Below are 18,937 nucleotides of genomic sequence, written 5' to 3'. Positions count from 1 at the left end.
TATTATTATATTATATCTTTTCAAGTAAATCTGGAGAGATTTGACCGTGAACTTTTTCATATGGTGTGTTTGTTTTTGCATTTGTCATTTTCATATTTGTGGTGTTTTATTTTTTGTGACTTGTCGCTGTGTTTGGCACTTCAAGGCTCCCGTAGCATAAAGAATCGGTAAAGTTTTCTATTATGTGCATGATGGGGAGTCTCATGGAGTATATTCTGGATAGTAGTTTTTTGCAGTTAAGTGATAAGAGGTAAGTATTTGGACTCCTTGGTTGGGTTGTGCCCCATTTTTTGGGCACAGGTGGCGCCACTGAGTGTCCAGCATGCAGCAGACGATCCAGCAAGAACTTTGGACTGGTTAAGGTTAGTAAAAATGACATGTGCAGGTGTAAGTAAGAAATAGGCTAAGTGAATCAAGGGATGATAAGTTCCTAACTCTGGGCAGGAAAGGGCTAGACTCGTGAAACCAACGTGTGTGGATAGCTGAGGACCTAAGCTTTCCAACGATACCGAGTCCGACCCAACTTTCTCAAGATAAGGGGGCGTGGCCTCGAAAAGAAGGGCGAAAATCGAAAATCGAAAACTTCGGAGTATTTGTTTGTAATAAAAGACAATGAGAAGGACACGAGTGCTGCTGGCCTTTCTTCTGTTTCTGCTCCCGTAGAATATCACAAATGGAAGAGTATTTACATTTCAACAGCACAGTCTTCTTCAGATGTAAATGACTCTAACCCAGGGGGGGTGAAGGCCTGAAGGAATGGAGGGTCAGGGGGGGTCAGGGGGGAGGGTGGGGTTTACCTTTCTGCTCAGGTGACGGGGGGTCTCGGGGGAGTTCGGACAGAAAGACCCCGACGTCGTCCAAGGACTTGGTCACAACTGGCTCCTTGGCTCTCAGGTCCCTCCTGAAGCCCTGAGGACACACACACACACACACACACACACACACACACTTATACTCAGGAACTTCTATCTAGTAATTTGCTGAAAGTGTTAAAGGGATAGTTCAACATTTAGTCAAATTGGCCCATTGCCATAACCCCTATAGTCATAGCAGTAGGTTCGTTACCTTTAATTGTCGGTGCAAGCTGTTTTTAGAACGGCGGAGCAGAGCCGTGAGCTGCTCAGAGCTACGCTACGGAGGCTCATTATGGGATTTCTTGGTTTCCCTCATCAAACTCATCAAATACACAATCCAACAACTCCACAACGCTCTGGTGGACAAGTTGTGAGCTGCACATTCACCACGCTATGAGATAATAACACAACGTTACCACACAGAGTTGTTTTAGAGGGAAATACAGAGACTGTTGATGAAAAACTGTCCCTGAAGGCAACGTGCATCAGAGGTTTTACATGAATTTCCCTCTAAAACAACTCTGTGTGGTAACGTTGTGTTATTATCTCATAGCGTGGTGAATGTGCAGCTCACAACTTGTCCACCAGAGCGTTGTGGAGTTGTTGGATTGTGTATTTGATGAGTTTGATGAGTTTGAAACCAAGAAATCCCATAATGAGCCTCCGTAGCGTAGCTCTGAGCAGCTCACAGCTCTGCTCCGCCGTTCTAAAAACAGCTTGCACCGACAATTAAAGGTAACAAACCTACTGCTATGACTGTAGGGATTATGGCAATGGGCCAACTTGCCAAAATGTTGAACTATCTCTTTAAATAATGATGAATCTGTTACATTTTAAAGGTAGGGTAGCATGCCAATTTTTTTTTTAGAGCATTAAGTAAAAATAAATTGTAACATTTAAAAAAAAAAAGGTGTATTCATCATGTATAACTTTAAAAAAAATCTAACCAAAATATGTAAATGACTGAAGGGTGCCCACATGCTGCAGAGACAATCAGTTTCTGTGTGTGTGTGTGTGCTCCTACTCGGTGTGTGTCCAGCTGTGCCTGCAGGGCGGGCACGTCGCCCCCTACAGGCGGCTCCCTCTCCAGCTGCTGGCTCCTCCCTCTCAGCCAGTTGAGCAGCTCCTGCAGCGACATGTGCAGCCTCTTCCAGGGGGCCATCTCCGAGTCCAGGTGGGCCCTGGTAACCATGGAAACCACAACCACAAAATCAAAAAAAATGTTTTACCCTAATTTCAAAGCAATGACGTTCAAAAACAATCTCCCAAAGTTTCACAGTCCAGATAATTGAGGAAAGGCACGAAAATGATGATTAAAGTTGAGTTGCAACTTAAACCCTCTGAAAATGAGCGTTGCTTCGGTGCAAAACATGAAATATCTCCTGAACCGTTCATGATAGAGACGAGCTGTAAACTGCATCTGAATCGCGGGATTCTCCGCTTTCCCACGGTCATTGAATGGTGCATCTATGACGAGAAGGGACGGGTACAGAAACAGATGCTAAACCGAGTAGCATCGATGCTAACAGAGCGTAGCATCGACGCTAACAGAGCGTAGCATCGACGCTAACAGAGCGTAGCATCGATGCTAACAGACCGTAGCAACGACACAACGCTTGCACATGTTTTACAAAATGTCAACAAAACATGACAACTTCTGAACCGTTTATGATAGAAACGAGCTGTAAAAAGCATCTGAATTGTGAGATTCTCTGCTTTCCGAGGGTCATTGAATGGTGTCTCTATGACAACAAGGGACCGTATAGGGAGCGTGTAATCACGTGGTACAGGAACAGATGCCAGAGTCACTGGCAAAACTTTAAAGGGACAACCAGGAGTTTCTATTTGGTTATAAAAAGTCTGATATTAATGAGGATGAATCTCCGTTACCACTTGTTAATGGTCCATTTTAGATAAATCTATGGTTTTGTCTCTATGGTTATTTTGTTATTATTAGTGGTGGTGGAAATGCTGGGCGAGCCGACCAGCGTTTCTTTACTTTCGGTTTCGTGGCGAGTCATGAGAATGACGCCGCCGTATGAATCTCCGTTTATGGTGGGAACTACGACGGTATGTGATCGTCTTCCAACCTCTGACTTTAAAGGTTGACTATGTAGAAATACAAGAAAAACAACAGAAAAAGAATTCCAGCAGTCGATTGCCAGACCGTTGCTAGGTAAAACGGGCCGTTGCTAGGGACTCCGCTCTGATCAGAGGACAGCAGAGGAGGAGAACTAAGCAGGATATTTACCTTATGTTTCATTTTTACCGTCATTAACAGCATAATAAATGACTTGTAGCTTGTTACAGGGAGAGTGGAGGCTCTCTGCTGCTGCTCAGAGCCTCAGAGCCTCAGAGCCTCCGCTGTCACTGCTCTCGTCAAGTTGGAAAAAAAAAAAAAAAAAGGAGCTCCGTGGCACCGAAAGTCCGCGACGATAAACGTGTTTATGACAGATAAGACTACACAAATACACCCATCCTAACAAGTATATGATAATCCATTGATCCACCGATTGATTATTAAAAAGGCTTGGTTGAAAACATGACCGGGAGGAGGCAGGAAAACAGCGGAGAACTGAGCCACGTGTCGGCTACAGGCAGGTACGAATGTAAACAGAACGTTGAGAGAAAGTCATTGTCGAGCCCGTCAAAAAAATTAAAAATAATAATTCAGACTAAAAAAAATGTTTTTATGGAAAAGCAATACTTTAATTCTGTACCCCTCTAAAGGCCCCATGGATGTATTATTTTTGAAAAAATATAGCTTTTAATAAATATTCTACATATTCAACCTTTAATTCTTGATGAATGAAAACATGAGTCTGTCTTGACCCGGTCAAAGAATTTCACGGTGCGGAGGCTCATAAATGTAGTGTGGAAACACTTCACTTTAACAAAACTCCTGGTTGTCCCTTTAAATGCAATTTTTTCTTTTTCTTTTTTACAATGTTTCTATTTCACAGTTTTCCAACATCTATTTTTAGGTAATATTATATTATATCTTTTCAAGTAAATCTGGAGAGATTTGACCGTGACCTTTTTCATATGGTGTGTTTGTTTTTGCATTTGTCATTTTCATATTTGTGGTGTTTCATTTTTTGTGACTTGTCGCTGTGTTTGGCACTTCAAGGCTCCCGTAGCATATCACAAATGGAAGAGTATTTACATTTCAACAGCACAGTCTTCTTCAAATGTAAATGACCCTAACCCAGGGGGGGTTGAAAGATCGTAATTCAAATGGCCACATCTCGAAAACCATCAAATGTAGCTATGACTTTGACTAGGGAATCATTTTAAAGATTATTTTCTAATCTTTCCATTGATACCAAAATCTCAGCTTTGAGATGTGGGTCACAGTGACTCATTCTGATGGATCAGGTCACATTTTTCTTCCTGTGTCTTTGCTCAGCAGGGTTGGTTAGGGTCCCGTCCTCACCTCATGCTGAGCGTCTTGTTGCGCAGCTCGTTCCAGCGCTGGCTCATGTTGTCCAGACGTTTCTGCAGCAGCGCCGCGTCCTCCGAGTCGTCCAGGGAGCCGATGATCCTCCGGCCGTTTTCATCCAGAGAGTGGTACAGCTCAGTGTGGCTGTCGATCTCTGCCTGGAGGTCCTGGTGACACATAATACACACTTTATGAACGCTGGTCAACATGACCTTTGACCTTTGACCTTTATGAACGCTGGTCAACATGACCTTTGACCTTTGACCTTTATGAACGCTGGTCAACATGACCTTTGACCTTTGGCCACCAAAATCTAATCAGTTGTTCTTTAGTCTAAGTAAAAGATTGTCCGGGCCGGGTCGACCAACCGGACCGCACACACTAGTTTGGGCTGAAAATACTAGATATTCAAATGACTCGGGTAGGGCCACGGGTCCAAGCCACGGGCCACGGGCTAAAGGCCACGGGCTAAAGGCCACGGGCTAAAGGCCACGGGCCACAAGCCACGGGCCACGGGCTAAAGGCCACGGGCCACAAGCCACAGGCCACGGGCTAAAGGCCACGGGCTAAAGGCCACGGGCCACAAGCCACGGGCCACAAGCCACAGGCCACGGGCTAAGGGCCACGGGCTAAAGGCCACGGGCTAAAGGCCACGGGCCACAAGCCACAGGCCACGGGCTAAGGGCCACGGGCTAAAGGCCACGGGCTAAAGGCCACGGGCCACAAGCCACGGGCCACAAGCCACAGGCCACGGGCTAAAGGCCACAGGCTAAAGGCCACGGGCTAAAGGCCACGGGCCACAAGCCACGGGCTAAAGGCCACGGGCTAAAGGCCACGGGCTAAAGGCCACGGGGTTCCTTTTTCTTTCTTTAAAAAAAAATAAAAGACATCTAATTTTGGTCATGATTGCCTAATAACATAAAAATGTAAACGTTAGTTCAGTAATAATATAGGATGGCTTCTACACGGTTCTCATGCCTGCCTCGTCTGGTTCGAATTGGTATTTAATCCAAGTTTCACCACGTCATTATGGTTGGTTGAGTAGAAAATTAATTTTACCATCATGTCATCATCACTATTATTATCTAGTGTTCTTGTATTAAATCTTTAAATCTTTACTTTATTGTCCACAAAGTGGAAATTTGTCTTCACCACATAAAACCACATAAAATCACACAATAACACACATACAATAAATAACATGTCATTCAATACACAAAGAAAGAGTAAAAGAGTAAAAAGGTGATGTACATGGCTCTAAAATGTCCTGGAATGTGTTCATGACATTTAATATTGTAATTGCATTCTGTATGAATGACTTTTTCGTTGTTTTGGCAGCTCTATAGCGCCTTCCTGAGGGGAGTTTTTGAAATTCATTGGCCAGGGGGTGACTGGGATCAGCCAAAATCCTATGTGCTTTCCGTTCGACTCTGTCGTCATAAATACATCCCAGCTGTTTCTGCTCCAGCAATGATTAGAATAATGATGCAGCAGGCCAGGCCAGTTTTCTTTTGAGAATTAAGGCTAACCAGGCTTCAACACCCACAGGAGGATGATTGACAGGGGAAGAAACTATCTTTGTGAAGTTCTTGAACATTTCCCAATCAAGAATTGTGGGAAAACAAAACAGTTCCATAACTTTATTTAGCAGCTTTAAAAACAAGAGTTAACAAAGTGCTTCAACAAAAAGCAGGAACAAATAGGAACTAAAGAAAACAAACCAGAAACTATAAAAAGCCCCAGCAACACAGGAAATATGAGAAGCCAGGAGGAACCAGAATATGATGCAGTTAAACTAGATAAAAACAATAAAATACAAGATAAGAGGAGATAAAGAAGAGTTGGAACAAGTGATGGCATGAAAAGTACGGCTGTAAGAACAGATAAGAGCACCTGAATAAGACCGTGAGACAGAATAAGATAAGGGACAAATAAAACATTTGTAAGATATATATGACAGTGAAAGTCATAAAAGGAAAAAAAAAAAAACGATGCAGAGAGATTTAAAAAAATTGGGGAACTAAACAAATAAAGAAAGTAGGAGAAATCAGCCGAGGAGTAAAAGATGATAGAAAACAATAAGAGGACGAAGATGAAGACCAATAGAAGATGACAACTGCAGTAGCAATATATGATGTGATGTGATGTGATGTGATGTGATGTGATGTGATGTGATGTGATGTGATGTGATGTGATGTGATGGGCCTATAGCTCTCCACTAGTTACTAACCTTCAGTAAAATAACAAGTCTTATTTAACCTAACTCAGTTTTATGGAATAATTCAAATATATAAAAACTTACTTTGAAGGGTGTTATTAACATTTAACCTCAAGTAATGAAATTGATAGAAGGCCTTTAAGTTAAAATCTTCAAAGGGATACGCCAACATTTTTTTTTCCGTGTCTTGCCTCACTCCCGAGTCCATGACCAGCAGATAGACACCATCCTTTCAACTGTGTGTGCAGTAACAAGGGAGATAGAGCCGTATCGCCCGTAATTAGCTTAGCTCAAACACTGGAAGTGTATGGGTAGTGTTAGCCTGCCTCCACCTAAAGTCGCTAATTAGCTTAGCTCAAACACTGGAAATGTATGGGTAGTGTTAGCCTGCCTCCACCTAAAGTCACTAATTAGCTTAGCTCAAACACTGGAAGTGTATGGGTAGTGTTAGCCTGCCTCCACCTAAAGTCACTAATTAGCTTAGCTCAAACACTGGAAGTGTATGGGTAGTGTTAGCCTGCCTCCACCTAAAGTCATCAGAGAAACTCTTCAGCAACTCTAAACGGACCGATCTTGGTCTCAGAGCTACAAAACTCTCCGGTAAGGCATCTTGAGCGGTCAAATGCCGCTAACGGGACGAGATCGGTCAAAACGGAGGGTTCAAGCAAAGACGCTTTATTTTGGTTCAAGCTAGCTACATCGAGGGTAGGTTAGCTTCCTATTTCAAAGTAAAAGCACAAATTCTATCGTCATGGTTTTCTGTATGTAAAGGGCAACGGGTGTTTTATTTTGTGAAAGTAACCGGAAGTGCGTTGGTCACAACGGCTAGCTTGAGTAGCGCCAAATTCGTCCGAACAAAATAGTAAACAGCTGGTATTTAGACAAATGAACGACACACTGCTGATCTAAACGGCTACTTTCTCACCTAAACATGTTTGAAATGTTGATAAAGTGATATATTTACAGAGTTTAGAGCTAAAATGAAATCAGCTTCTGACTGCTGATTTCAGCTCAGGTAGGAGGCAGGCTAACACTACCCATACACTTCCAGTGTTTGAGCTAAGCTAATTAGCGACTTTAGGTGGAGGCAGGCTAACACTACCCATACACTTCCAGTGTTTGAGCTAAGCTAATTAGCGACTTTAGGTGGAGGCAGGCTAACACTACCCATACACTTCCAGTGTTTGAGCTAAGCTAATTACAGGTGATACGGCTCTATCTCCATGGTTACTGCACGCACAGTAGAAAGGATGGTGTCTATCTGCTGGTCATGGACTCAGGAGTGAGGCAAGACACGAAAAAAAAATGTTGGCGTATAACTTTAATATGTTAAGGACATTTTTCATAGGAAATCCAAGATACTGCAGAAATATTTTCCCCAACCTGGCAACCCAGTGTTTTATAACTGATCTATCTGTCAATTTGTAATAGCAATGCTGTATGTTCTATAATATATCACATTTCTAATCAAACTTTAAGACATTGAGAATCCAACGTCTTCCATGTGCTCTTAATAATGCTTATAGGATGAGTTATGTGAATAACAATTCTTGTCCAGTTTCAAACTTCTCAGTTTGTCCTTTAAGTAGCACTAACATTAACGCTAAACACCCAATCAATCTTCAGTGCTGTTTAATTCGTCCCTTAATGTGTTCGTTTGGAGTAAAACCTTGAAAAGTGTGGAAACCACAGTTACAGAAAGTTCCACCCGCTGGAAGTTTCATGATAAATTAGACGACATGAAATTTTAATGACACCTGAGAGGAAAATTGGGTCACTGCAGCAAAGAAGAGGACGGAGATAAGAATAGAACAAATAGCAAACAGTGAAGATACTGAAGGTGGAGTGAAGGATTGTACAGATGGAGGTGGCTTTACAAGCTTATTTGCACTGTAATCTTAACGTTCTCTGCAGTTTGAGCTTCTTTGACGTCTTTAATGTCAATTTATGTCTTGTTTGTTGGTGGTTTTATCACATTTTTAAAGGGATATGCCAACATTTTTTTTTCGCGTCTTGCCTCACTCCCGAGTCCATGACCAGCAGATAGACACCATCCTTTCCACTGTGCGTGCAGTAACAAGGGAGATAGAGCCGTATCGCCCGTAACACTACCCATACACTTCCAGTGTTTGAGCTAAGCTAATTACAGCGATACGGCTCTATCTCCATTGTTACTGCACACACAGTGGAAAGGATGGTGTCTATCTGCTGGTCATGGACTCGGGAGTGAGGCAAGACACAAAAAAAAAAATGTTGGCGTATCCCTTTAAAAAAACGAACTTGCAGAAATGTCTTTTTTGAGGATTAAGGAGTGGAATCAGCTCAGATTTAGACATTCTGTCATATGGAAATACTAGACAGTGACATGCCAAGTTAAAAAAAAAAACGGCTAAATATTTCAATATTAAAAAAAAAAAAATTAAAAGAAACAAGAGCAGTAAGTTGTATTTGAACTACTATTTTCTTAAATGTTAATAATCGTTTGACTTAGATTTGATTGTCACATATACACAAGAGAAAATCGCTCGGTTTTCTTTCCCAACCTGGACGTGGTAGACCTTCCTGCGTAGCATCTTCCGGACTTTACTCTGCTATCCAATAGTTAGACGGTGAGAAGACGAAGAAGAGGCATCATCACCATCATCCAGTCCTACGTCCCGGTGTAACTTCATAAAAACGCCCTCTCTTTTACATGTTTGTGTGCGCGCGGCAAAGAGAGAGAGAGATTTAGAGATGAAGAGTGGAAGAGATGGAGTTAGTTTGAAAGATAGGGGGTGAGGAAGAAAGAAAAGAAAGAAAGAAAAAGGAGGTAGAGGAAGAGAGGGAGGAAAGAGGTAGAGAGACTTTGGTGCATGAGATGATGAGTGTGCTCATTTTCCAATTAACTGTTATCAGTGCGCGACGCTGTAGCCTGAGACTGTGTGTGTCTGCTGCCGCGCTGCCCTCTGCCATTATAACTGGACACAGCAGATTATCTTAGCGCAGCTACAGTGCTGCTGTTGTACTGACGGAGCTGTGTGTGTGTGTGTGCGTGGAAAGGAAGTGTGCAGAACCGCGGCTGAATTCGCAACAGTGTGCGTTTGAAATTTTCCAAAATGCTCCATTTGTGCTTTTTTTCCTTTCTAAAACGTATGTGTGTGTGTGTGTGCCACTGCACCAGAAAGAGTGTGTGGGCTGAGGGTCAGAATATGTTCTCTCTCAGAACAGAGCCTTCCCTTCAACACCCACAATGCAGTGGTGGGATTTTGCATTTTGTCCATGGAACAGCTGTGGACCAATGAAATGTCTCTTCTCTACCCAGATTCCAGTCATACCAGCCGAGGCAGAGTCAAGAAGAAGGTCTCAGGCCTTGTCCACACCAACACGGCTATTTTTCAAACCAAAGTTTTGTTAAAGCAGAAGTAAGCGATCCGGTCGTTTTGGCTAATGCTGCGTTCCAGGCAGTTGGCAAGTGACCAATGGAACCATATGGAAATGACCTCCACATTTCCATATTTCGCACATTCTGTGACAAACTGTAAACAGTTTTCTTGTCTGTAACAACATCTCTGTCCCGTCTGTCCGTCCTGGGTGAGGGATCCCTCCTCTGTTGCTCACCCTGAGGTTTCTCCGATTTTTCCCTGTTAAAAGGGTTTTCCATGGAGTTTTTCCTCAGTGGATGTGAGGGTCTAAGGACAGAGGATTTTGTTATGATGCCATGTAAAGCCCTTTGAGACAAACTGTTTGTAAAAACGGGCTATACAAATAAAATTGCCTTGCCTTGCCTCTTGGCGATACGGTTCACATCGTCGCCCGCGGTGCAGGAGACCCGGGATCAAGAGGCCTCTGGTTCTTGTATAACCAAAGATGGTGTGTATATATTCCTGACACAAAATCAACATTGTTTTTGTTTGGACTGGTGTTGGATTAAAAAAAAAATCTCTCCTCTGTGGTTTTGTACACTTCATCAGACTGTGACCTTTAGCATAAGTCGGGGTATTTGCTTTCAAGAGTGAACTTGCCAGGATGGCAATTCCAAGTACTTCCAAGTCTCAGTCCTTGGTTCTTAGCCAGGAAACTGTGAGCTTCTCCCTCTGGGTTGGGACTGATGATTCGCTGCATCTCAGTGTCCTCTTGATACAAACATTGTGCTGGACCGTTTGGTGACAAAGTAGCTGGGCCAGGAAGCAAAACTCTTGATCTACCAACCTTCACCTTTAGTACATGCAATAAATAAGGGATTGTAATACCCCCATGTTCCTTCCTTGGGAGCTTTTCAGTTTCAGATTCAAACATTTTCAAAAAGTCTTCCAAACAATACTCACATGCCCCTGCTAGTTTATCCAACAGTGAGTCTGAATATGAAAGTAAGTCTTTAGAGGTCTAAGTTTGACAAATGAGGTTAATATCTTCCAAAATTAAAGCCACTTCAGTTAAAAAAATCTGTTTAACTTTATAATAAGAGTAAAAACATTCAGGGTGAGTTATACGCTATAGCCCTTTTACAACCACAGCTCAGCAAAGGAATATCCATCCATCTATACAACTAGAATTTATATCATATTCAGGATGCGTTGACTATGTAAGGACTCGGCAGTAATGTAGTGATGTAATTATACACTACATTACCAGACCTTTCAGATACTTCTGGATATCCGTCTGTGTGTGGGTGTGTTCAGGGCCGGTCCTAGGATGTTGGTGGCCCCCTAAACAAGGTTTTTGTTTGTGGCCCTGCACTCTAAGCTCAAACACCAAATCACTGGTTAAAACTGAATACAGACGTGTTTATCCCTCTGAGGTTTGAGGCCATTTTCTCCACTTTTACATATTTTCTTAAATGTATCTTATTAAGATACTTGCAGATGTAACAATACTCAAGTGTTTTATGTCTAAATATTAGAACCTCCGCTGTAAGCACACTGAGGCCAGTTTGTCCTAGAACACTGTAGAAAGAAATAATTTAGGACAAATGCTGGAAATTTGAGGTCTGCTTTTTGAAAAATGTCAAATCCCTTGTGAAAACACTCCTTCAGTCATGAGAATGAACTGTTTTGGTGCTTGAAATAGGATATGAATACAGTAATAGATACGTGTAGAAAACAAGTCTAAAATGACATTTTGTAAAATCGCTTTTTGAGCACAAATGTTGTCATTCTGCCGTTCTATTTTCACCAAATGTCTCAAATGTGAGATAAAAGAAGCTGAATATTGACTTCACATTACATATAAAGCTCATAGCTGCACGTGCAGACCTCAGGATGTTTAAATGACTTGATGAACCCCGGTACCTTTCTGATCATGTGGCCCCCCACCTAACGGCTGTGGCCCTGAACAACCACAGAGAGGGTTTATACCAGCGGTTTATGCCCTGGGTGTGTTGCCGTACCGTCCACTGTGCCAGCAGGTTTCTGGCGGCATCAGGCTGCTCCTGCAGCCGCTCCTTGGTGGTGGCGTCGATCAGCACGGTGCAGGTGGTCTCAGCCTCCGTCAGCCAGTTGAGGAACTTCTCCAGGTCGAGGTAGAAATGTTGCAGCAGCTTCAGAGCGGCTTCCAGAGCTGCCTCCCTGTCTGAGATGCTGAGGAGACAAAGACACGGGACAAGACGCTGGGTCAAGCATCTTTATTCACAATGTTCTTTTCTGCTATTCTGAAAGTCTCTTCCCAATATTTTCAATACATCCAGTGAAAATTTACATTGATCATTTCTGTAGGACCTGCTTCACCTTTGAAGAAACCAAAGGCAAAAAGTTTTTTTTTAAAAAAGCAAATAAGACTTTAGACTTAGACTTTATTTGCACATATGAAATAGAATAAATACATTTACTAATCTCTCTCAATAGGGAGGAAGATACGATACGATAAATGTGCAGGTGAGGTCGGAAACCCGAAAGGCTTATTGCATGACCTCACCTTGACCTAACAAATAATTTAAACAAAGTAAAGAAATATGCATTGTGCGAGGTATGTTATAAATAAAAAAAATTGTAAAATCTACTCACATGAATGTAATTGTGACATTTTAGCACTTGCAAGCTACTTTTCATTCAAAAAGTCATCAACTTGCTCTTTCTTTCTCTCTTTTTTTAAATTCTTTTTTTTTTAACTGAACATGGAGCACATTTTTTGTTATCAGTATCATTCATATTAGGGCTTATAATTACGACGGAGTATTAGGGCCACATTGAGAAAACAAACAAACACAGACTTCGAGAATAAAGTCATAAATTTCCTACGAGAATAAAGTTGTAAATTTACGAGAATAAAGTCGTAAATTTACAACTTAATTCTCGAAGTTTGTGATTTTTTTATTTGTCAATGTGGCCCTAATACTCCGTCGTATATAATAGATGATTGCCATTTAAAAGAATCATTTCAAAGGCCCTGATGATTTTGAAATTCAAATTTGAACATTGATTCTTGGATTCTTTTATTATTACTTAACTGAAAGTGGAAATCACTTGTTTAAAAGAGAAAAGTTTAAAAAAATGTAAGCAATATTAAACCATAAAATTTGAATTTGGATATACTTGAATCATTTTTGGTAATATTTTATAATAAGTACACATTATTAAGCATTAAATACTGAATTCATCATTTATAACACATGAATACTCATTAGTATGTAGTTTATAAACACAGTTAAAATGTTTTATTCATAGGGTTAAGCACTAACTGTATTTATAAACTACATACTAATGAGTATTCATGCTTTATAAATGAAATAATTCAGTATTTAATAATAATTAACTAATGCTTAATAGTGTGTACTTATTATAAAGTATTACCAAAAATGATTCAAGTATATCCAAATTCAAATTTGATGGTTTAAAATTGCTTAAAATTTTTATTTTAAGCAATTTTTATTATAAATAGTTACCTAATTTTTTAATGGATCAGCAGCTGTTGAATTCATATTTACTACGTGTGTGTGTCGTTACCGTTTGCTGATGTGCGTCCAGGTGGCCGTCATGTCGTTGTTGACGTGTGAGACCTTGTGCGTGTCGTCGCGGGCGTACAGCGTCAGCAGTTTGTCGGCGTGTGCGTTGGTTTTATCCACCTGGCCCTGCCACGTCTGCAGCTCCTTAGCAAACAGCTGCAGGGACGAGGAAACACGTTAACGGTCAGAACGACACAACAACTAACTGACCCCAAGTTCACAGTGACCTTCAAAATAAGAGTTGAGTCGTCTCTACACACTAAAAAATGTTGGGTTATCTCTGTAACCCAATTTCTGAGTTATTGGTGTTGAGTTAAATTTTTGGGTTGTTTTTCCAGAGTGTAACCCATTTTCAGGGTTATAGGGCTATGAATTTAACCCAATTCCTGGGTTGTGCAAGTAATTGGGTTGTTTTTCAGTGAGTAACCCATTTGTTGGGTTAAGGGTTGGGTAATTCTGTGACTTAACCGGCCGGTTCATTTGAAAAAAGCTGTCCACGCACTACAACATTGGGTGATTTTTAACCCAACTATTGGGTCGAGCAAGTGCTTTATACACGACCCAATAGTTGGTTTAAAAATAACCCAACGTTATAGTTAGCATAACCCAACTCTTGGGTTGAATATTCAATATATTGTTCAAGTAATTGGGTTATTTTTCAGTGAGTAACCCATTTGTTGGGTTAAGGGTTGGGCAATTCTGTGTGTCTCCAACCGCCACCACAGCTACCTGTGAATATATTGGGTCGAACAAGCGCTTTATACACGACCCAATAGTTGGGTTAAAAATAACCCATCGTTGTAGTTAGCATAACCCAGTTGGGTCAAAAATGAATAACCCAACCTGTTGGGTTAAAATAACCCAAAAAGGGGTTCGTCTTTATTTGAACCAGCAGTTGGGTTAAAATTGGGTTATTTTTTAACCCAACTGTTTTTAGTGTGTAGTAGTGAAGGTAAAGGTAAAGTCCCACCTTCATTTCAGCGTTTAGTTTCTTCAGCTCCTCCACCGTGTACGTGATCTCGTCCCAGGACTCGATCCTCTCATTGGCCAGCTGGATGTGGTGATCTGTCACTTTCCTTGCGTCCAGCCAATCGGTGGAGTCCTGCAGCATGTTGTGAAGCTGCTTCGTCCGGTCCGACAGTTTGGTCTGAGAGTCCTCCCAGTGAGTCTGAAGCCTGTCGACTGCAACCACACAGATGGAAAATTCTTCACATTTAGAATCATAATGTGTGTTTATGTCTGTGTGTGTCTGATACTTGTTGTTGTTTCAGGAACAAACACATGGATTATAATTATTATGGGATCTGGACAGAGTGTCTTTGTTTCCAGTGCAGATTGTTATTCCCCACTAATCAAGTTAAATCAAGTCATATAAATTGAATTGAACTTAACTGAATTGAATTAAATCACATTTATTCCACAAACAGCTCATAAACTGAGCCTGAAAATGAGCTGTCGGGACTTCTGTAACTTTGTGATGTCACAACAAAGGCTCACTAACCGGTTGTTCTACCTTTGGTTCTTAAAAGCACAAACATTTCTTCTTATTGATCATTCCTTTGGTGGGTTGTTACTTAAAGTTAAATTAAAAGAATAGCCTATATATAAAAACATTAAATAATAATTACTAAAACCAAATAAAAATATGATTATAGGTTAAAAACTTTAATATCCAGAGTAATGTGTATAATTAAGCAGTATTATTATATACAGGGGTGCAAACTCATCAGGGGTAAAAAAGGTGACAAGATACCGCCCCCCTAGGGGGGTCCGGGGGCATGCTCCCCCGGGGAATTTTTTTTAAAAACCAACTTTAAAGGTGAATTTACAGTCAATTTTAGCATGAGACTAGGGTCCAGATTTACTCAGGTTTGCACAGCTTTTGCTCCTGTTAAACCTGCACAATCTGTCTCTCTGTGTTTGGTTTTGACACATGTGAAGGGGGTCTTCAGCCTATGCAGGTTTAGCATGAGCAAAAGCTGTGCAAAACTTAGAGAATCTGTCCCTTGATGTCCATCAGATGAACCTTGCAAACCTTGCCTTCAAACTAAATAAAATTTAATACAGACTGATTGGTTCATTGTGAAACATTTATTGATGTAAATCTGTTTTCTGTACGTGGGCTATGCTCCGAGGCAGCGCTGCTCTTTCTGTCCAATAACACACATGAAGCTTAAAAATGCCATAGGCTACATAAAACATATTAAGCGGCAATATGTATTTAAAAGATGTTCAAGCAAACGGTTCGGTTCACGGTTTTGTGGTCATGGTTTTCGGTTCGGTTTCGTATACTTTGATCGTTGGGAAAATCAATCATGTCTTGTATATTCAGGTTAAAACTGAAAGAATGAGGCAGTCTGACATCTGATCATTGTGACAGTCTGAGGTTAAAAGTAGTGAGATTCTGGCTGCGAGAGAGGAGACATTGATGTTCCAACATGTTTTAATTTATTGGGCAAAGAAACTTATCTAACAAATGCTAAGAACAATTAGATATTCACTGAAATATATAACCTATATTTATTAATTGTGGTTCTTACAAAAAATATATCTTATAAAATATAAAAGCTAAATGTCTCTTAAAGCTCTGCCCCTTTAATTAGTGCATACTAAATAATTTAACTTTAGCCTACTACTTTCACAGCCACATTATTTACCAGCAACATAAAGTGAAACAGAGGCAGAGGTTTTCCTGCCACAGTCAGTCAACCTCCTCCTCCTCCTGCTGCTGCTGAACAGGTCGCACTGGAGCTAGTCTCGCTCGCCAGACCCTCCTCCAGAGGAGGAGACACTGGAGTTAATAAATGCTAAACGCGCTAATCGCTAATTGGCCGCGATCGCGATCATCACACACACGCGGTTCCATACAGCACCTACACAACGCTGCTGGCGCGTCTTCTTGCTCTGACTCTTTCACTCGCCATGCTCACAAAGTCGCGTTAGTTAGTCTGTATTAAAAGTGATGTGAAGCAGGTGTGTATAGCTGGACAGAAGAGCAGCGCTGCCACCACTCGTTGTCATCCAGATAAGTTGCATGCGCCCTTAAAGAGACAGGTGCATTGCTTCGCCTCGCCGGACCCCCCCCCCTCTCAATTTTTTTTTTATTGCGGATTTACACGAATCACACAAATGACCAATTTGGGATCCAAAACGGCGAATTTCGCCGAAAGGTGACAAGTTTGCACCCCTGATATAATATATAATTAAGCAGATCATTATGAATAAATATGATGCAGATAAACACATTTCATTGGTCTTTAAGTGCTTTAAATGTCTGTATTTGACTGTGAGACGTACTGCGTTCAGTGATGGCGTTGCGGGTGTCCTGGTTGCTGCTCTTGTTCTTCAGGTTCTGGGCTGCAGTGACCTGTCTCTCCAGGAGGGGGCGCCGCTGCTCCAGCTCCTGCAGGGAAACCTGAAAACACACAACCAATATTCATTCATTCATTCATTCATTCATTCATTCATTCATTCATTCATTCATTCATTCATTCATTCATTCATTCTTCTCAGGCTGTAAATTGGACCTTGTAATTCTGTGTTCACTTAAAACTGGAATGTAACTCACTGGAATTGGAAGCACTGGATTCCAATTCTGTTTTCTAGAAATTACATTTCATCACAAATAAAATAGATTTTTTTTTAAAGTTCTTTTTTCTTTCTTTCTTTCTTTCTTTCTATGTATTATTTTCTCTCTGCTTAGTCTTATGAATCCCATTCAAACATCAATACAGCTTGACGAGTAAATTCCAGGTATGAAACTTTTATCAATCTCACAATTTCTAAAAATGTCAGTATTGTTCACTGCTTTCTGCCCATGAAGATGAAGGAAGGAATGTTTCCAGCCCACAGTGTAAAATAATAAGTTACACTCTTCTGACAAATCTCTGAGTCTGATTATGAGGATGTATGTGGATTCATTTCTTTTTTTTAATTGTAGTTTCTTGCTATCTAAATGTAGCTTCTATTGTGTCCTGTGTAAAAGCATTCGCAAATGCTATTTCCTATTCTATTCTATTCTATTCTATTGGATTCTATTCTATCCTGCTTTATTCTATTCTCTTTTATTCTATTCTATCCTGTTGTATTCTATTCTATTTTATTCTATCCTGCTCTATTTTATTCTGCTGTATTCTATTCTATTTTATTCTATTCTATTCTATGCAATTCAATCCTGCTCTATTCTATTCTGCTGTATTCTATTCTATTTTATTCTATTCTATCCTGTTGTATTCTATTCTATTCTATTCTGCTGTATTCTATTCTATCCTGCTCTATTCTATTCTACTTTATTCTATCCTGCTCTATTCTTTTATATCCTGCTGTATTCTATTCTATTCTATTCTATTCTATTTTATTCTATTCTATCCTGTTGTATTCTGCTCTATTCTATTCTGCTGTATTCTATTCTATTCTATCCTATCCTGCTCCATTCTATTCAATCCTGCTGTATTCTATTCTATTCTATTCTATCCTTCTGTATTCTATTCTATTTTATTCTATTCTATCCTGCTGTATTCTATTCTATTTTATTCTATTCTATCCTGCTGTATTCTATTCTATTTTATTCTATTCTATCCTTCTGTATTCTATTCTATTCTATCCTTCTGTATTCTATTCTATTTTATTCTATTCTGCTCTATTCTATCCTGCTCTACTCTACTCTACTCTACTCTACTCTACTCTATCCTGCTGAGTGTCAGACCTTGAGCTGGTTGATGTTATATTCTACTCTACTCTACTCTACTCTACTCTACTCTACTGACCTTGAGCTGGTTGATGTTATATTCTACTCTACTCTACTCTACTCTACTCTACTCTACTGACCTTGAGCTGGTTGACGTTGTCCTCGATGTCGTCCAGGTCGGCCACCACCACCTTCTTGTTCTGCACCATGTTGTCCAGCATCGTCAGCCAATCAGTGAGCTCGGCCCAGGACCGGTTGAACTGGCTCAGAGCTGCAGCGTCGGGCTGAGAGCTGGAGGACAGGGTCTCAGCTACACACACACACACACACACACACACACACACACACACACACACACACACACACACACACACACACACACACACACACACACACACACACACACACACACACACACACACACACACACACACACACACACACACACACACACACACACACACACAATACATTTGACGATATAGTGACTACAAAGTCGAGGTATAGCTACTGTATTAGTCTACTTGCCAACAATGAGTAGTGTTGAGTACCCCAAAGTTTTATGTTAGAAATAGATAGTATGGGTCCCCAGTATTCAGAAACTGCTGGATGCTAACTTATATATATTGGGCAATTAGCATAACAGACATAATTAGCATAAATTAGCATAATTGCCTATATGGGCAATATTTCAACAAAATTGACTTGGCTGATCTGGGCAATATTGGAGTGGTTTTAGGGGTTATTGATGATGCTGAATCCATTTCTGACATTTTCAAAATTCAAAATGGCTGTCTAAACCGGAAGTGACCAGATTTTA

General features: G+C 40.7%; 1 protein-coding gene across 2 annotated transcripts in view; it reads right to left on the bottom strand.

The window, feature by feature from the left end:
* Positions 1 to 18,937, bottom strand: part of dmd (dystrophin) — a 413,300-nt gene that overhangs the window by 92,629 nt on the left and 301,734 nt on the right. For both annotated transcript variants that reach the window (XM_085802729.1, XM_085802740.1), the window contains 8 exons: positions 18,258 to 18,427; positions 16,728 to 16,845; positions 14,401 to 14,612; positions 13,432 to 13,586; positions 11,880 to 12,069; positions 4,291 to 4,463; positions 1,879 to 2,035; positions 798 to 909 (listed from right to left, as the gene is read on the bottom strand). In XM_085802729.1, the coding sequence (XP_085658855.1) occupies positions 798 to 909; positions 1,879 to 2,035; positions 4,291 to 4,463; positions 11,880 to 12,069; positions 13,432 to 13,586; positions 14,401 to 14,612; positions 16,728 to 16,845; positions 18,258 to 18,427 (1,287 nt within the window). The remainder of the gene's footprint in view (positions 1 to 797; positions 910 to 1,878; positions 2,036 to 4,290; positions 4,464 to 11,879; positions 12,070 to 13,431; positions 13,587 to 14,400; positions 14,613 to 16,727; positions 16,846 to 18,257; positions 18,428 to 18,937) is intronic.

Source organism: Trachurus japonicus, chromosome 2 (genome assembly GCF_045865225.1).
Source record: "Trachurus japonicus isolate A0001 chromosome 2, Traja_1.0".
NCBI lineage: Eukaryota > Metazoa > Chordata > Actinopteri > Carangiformes > Carangidae > Trachurus > Trachurus japonicus.
The sequence above is the reverse complement of the archived record's forward strand: the minus strand, read 5'-3'. Positions and strand labels throughout refer to the sequence as shown.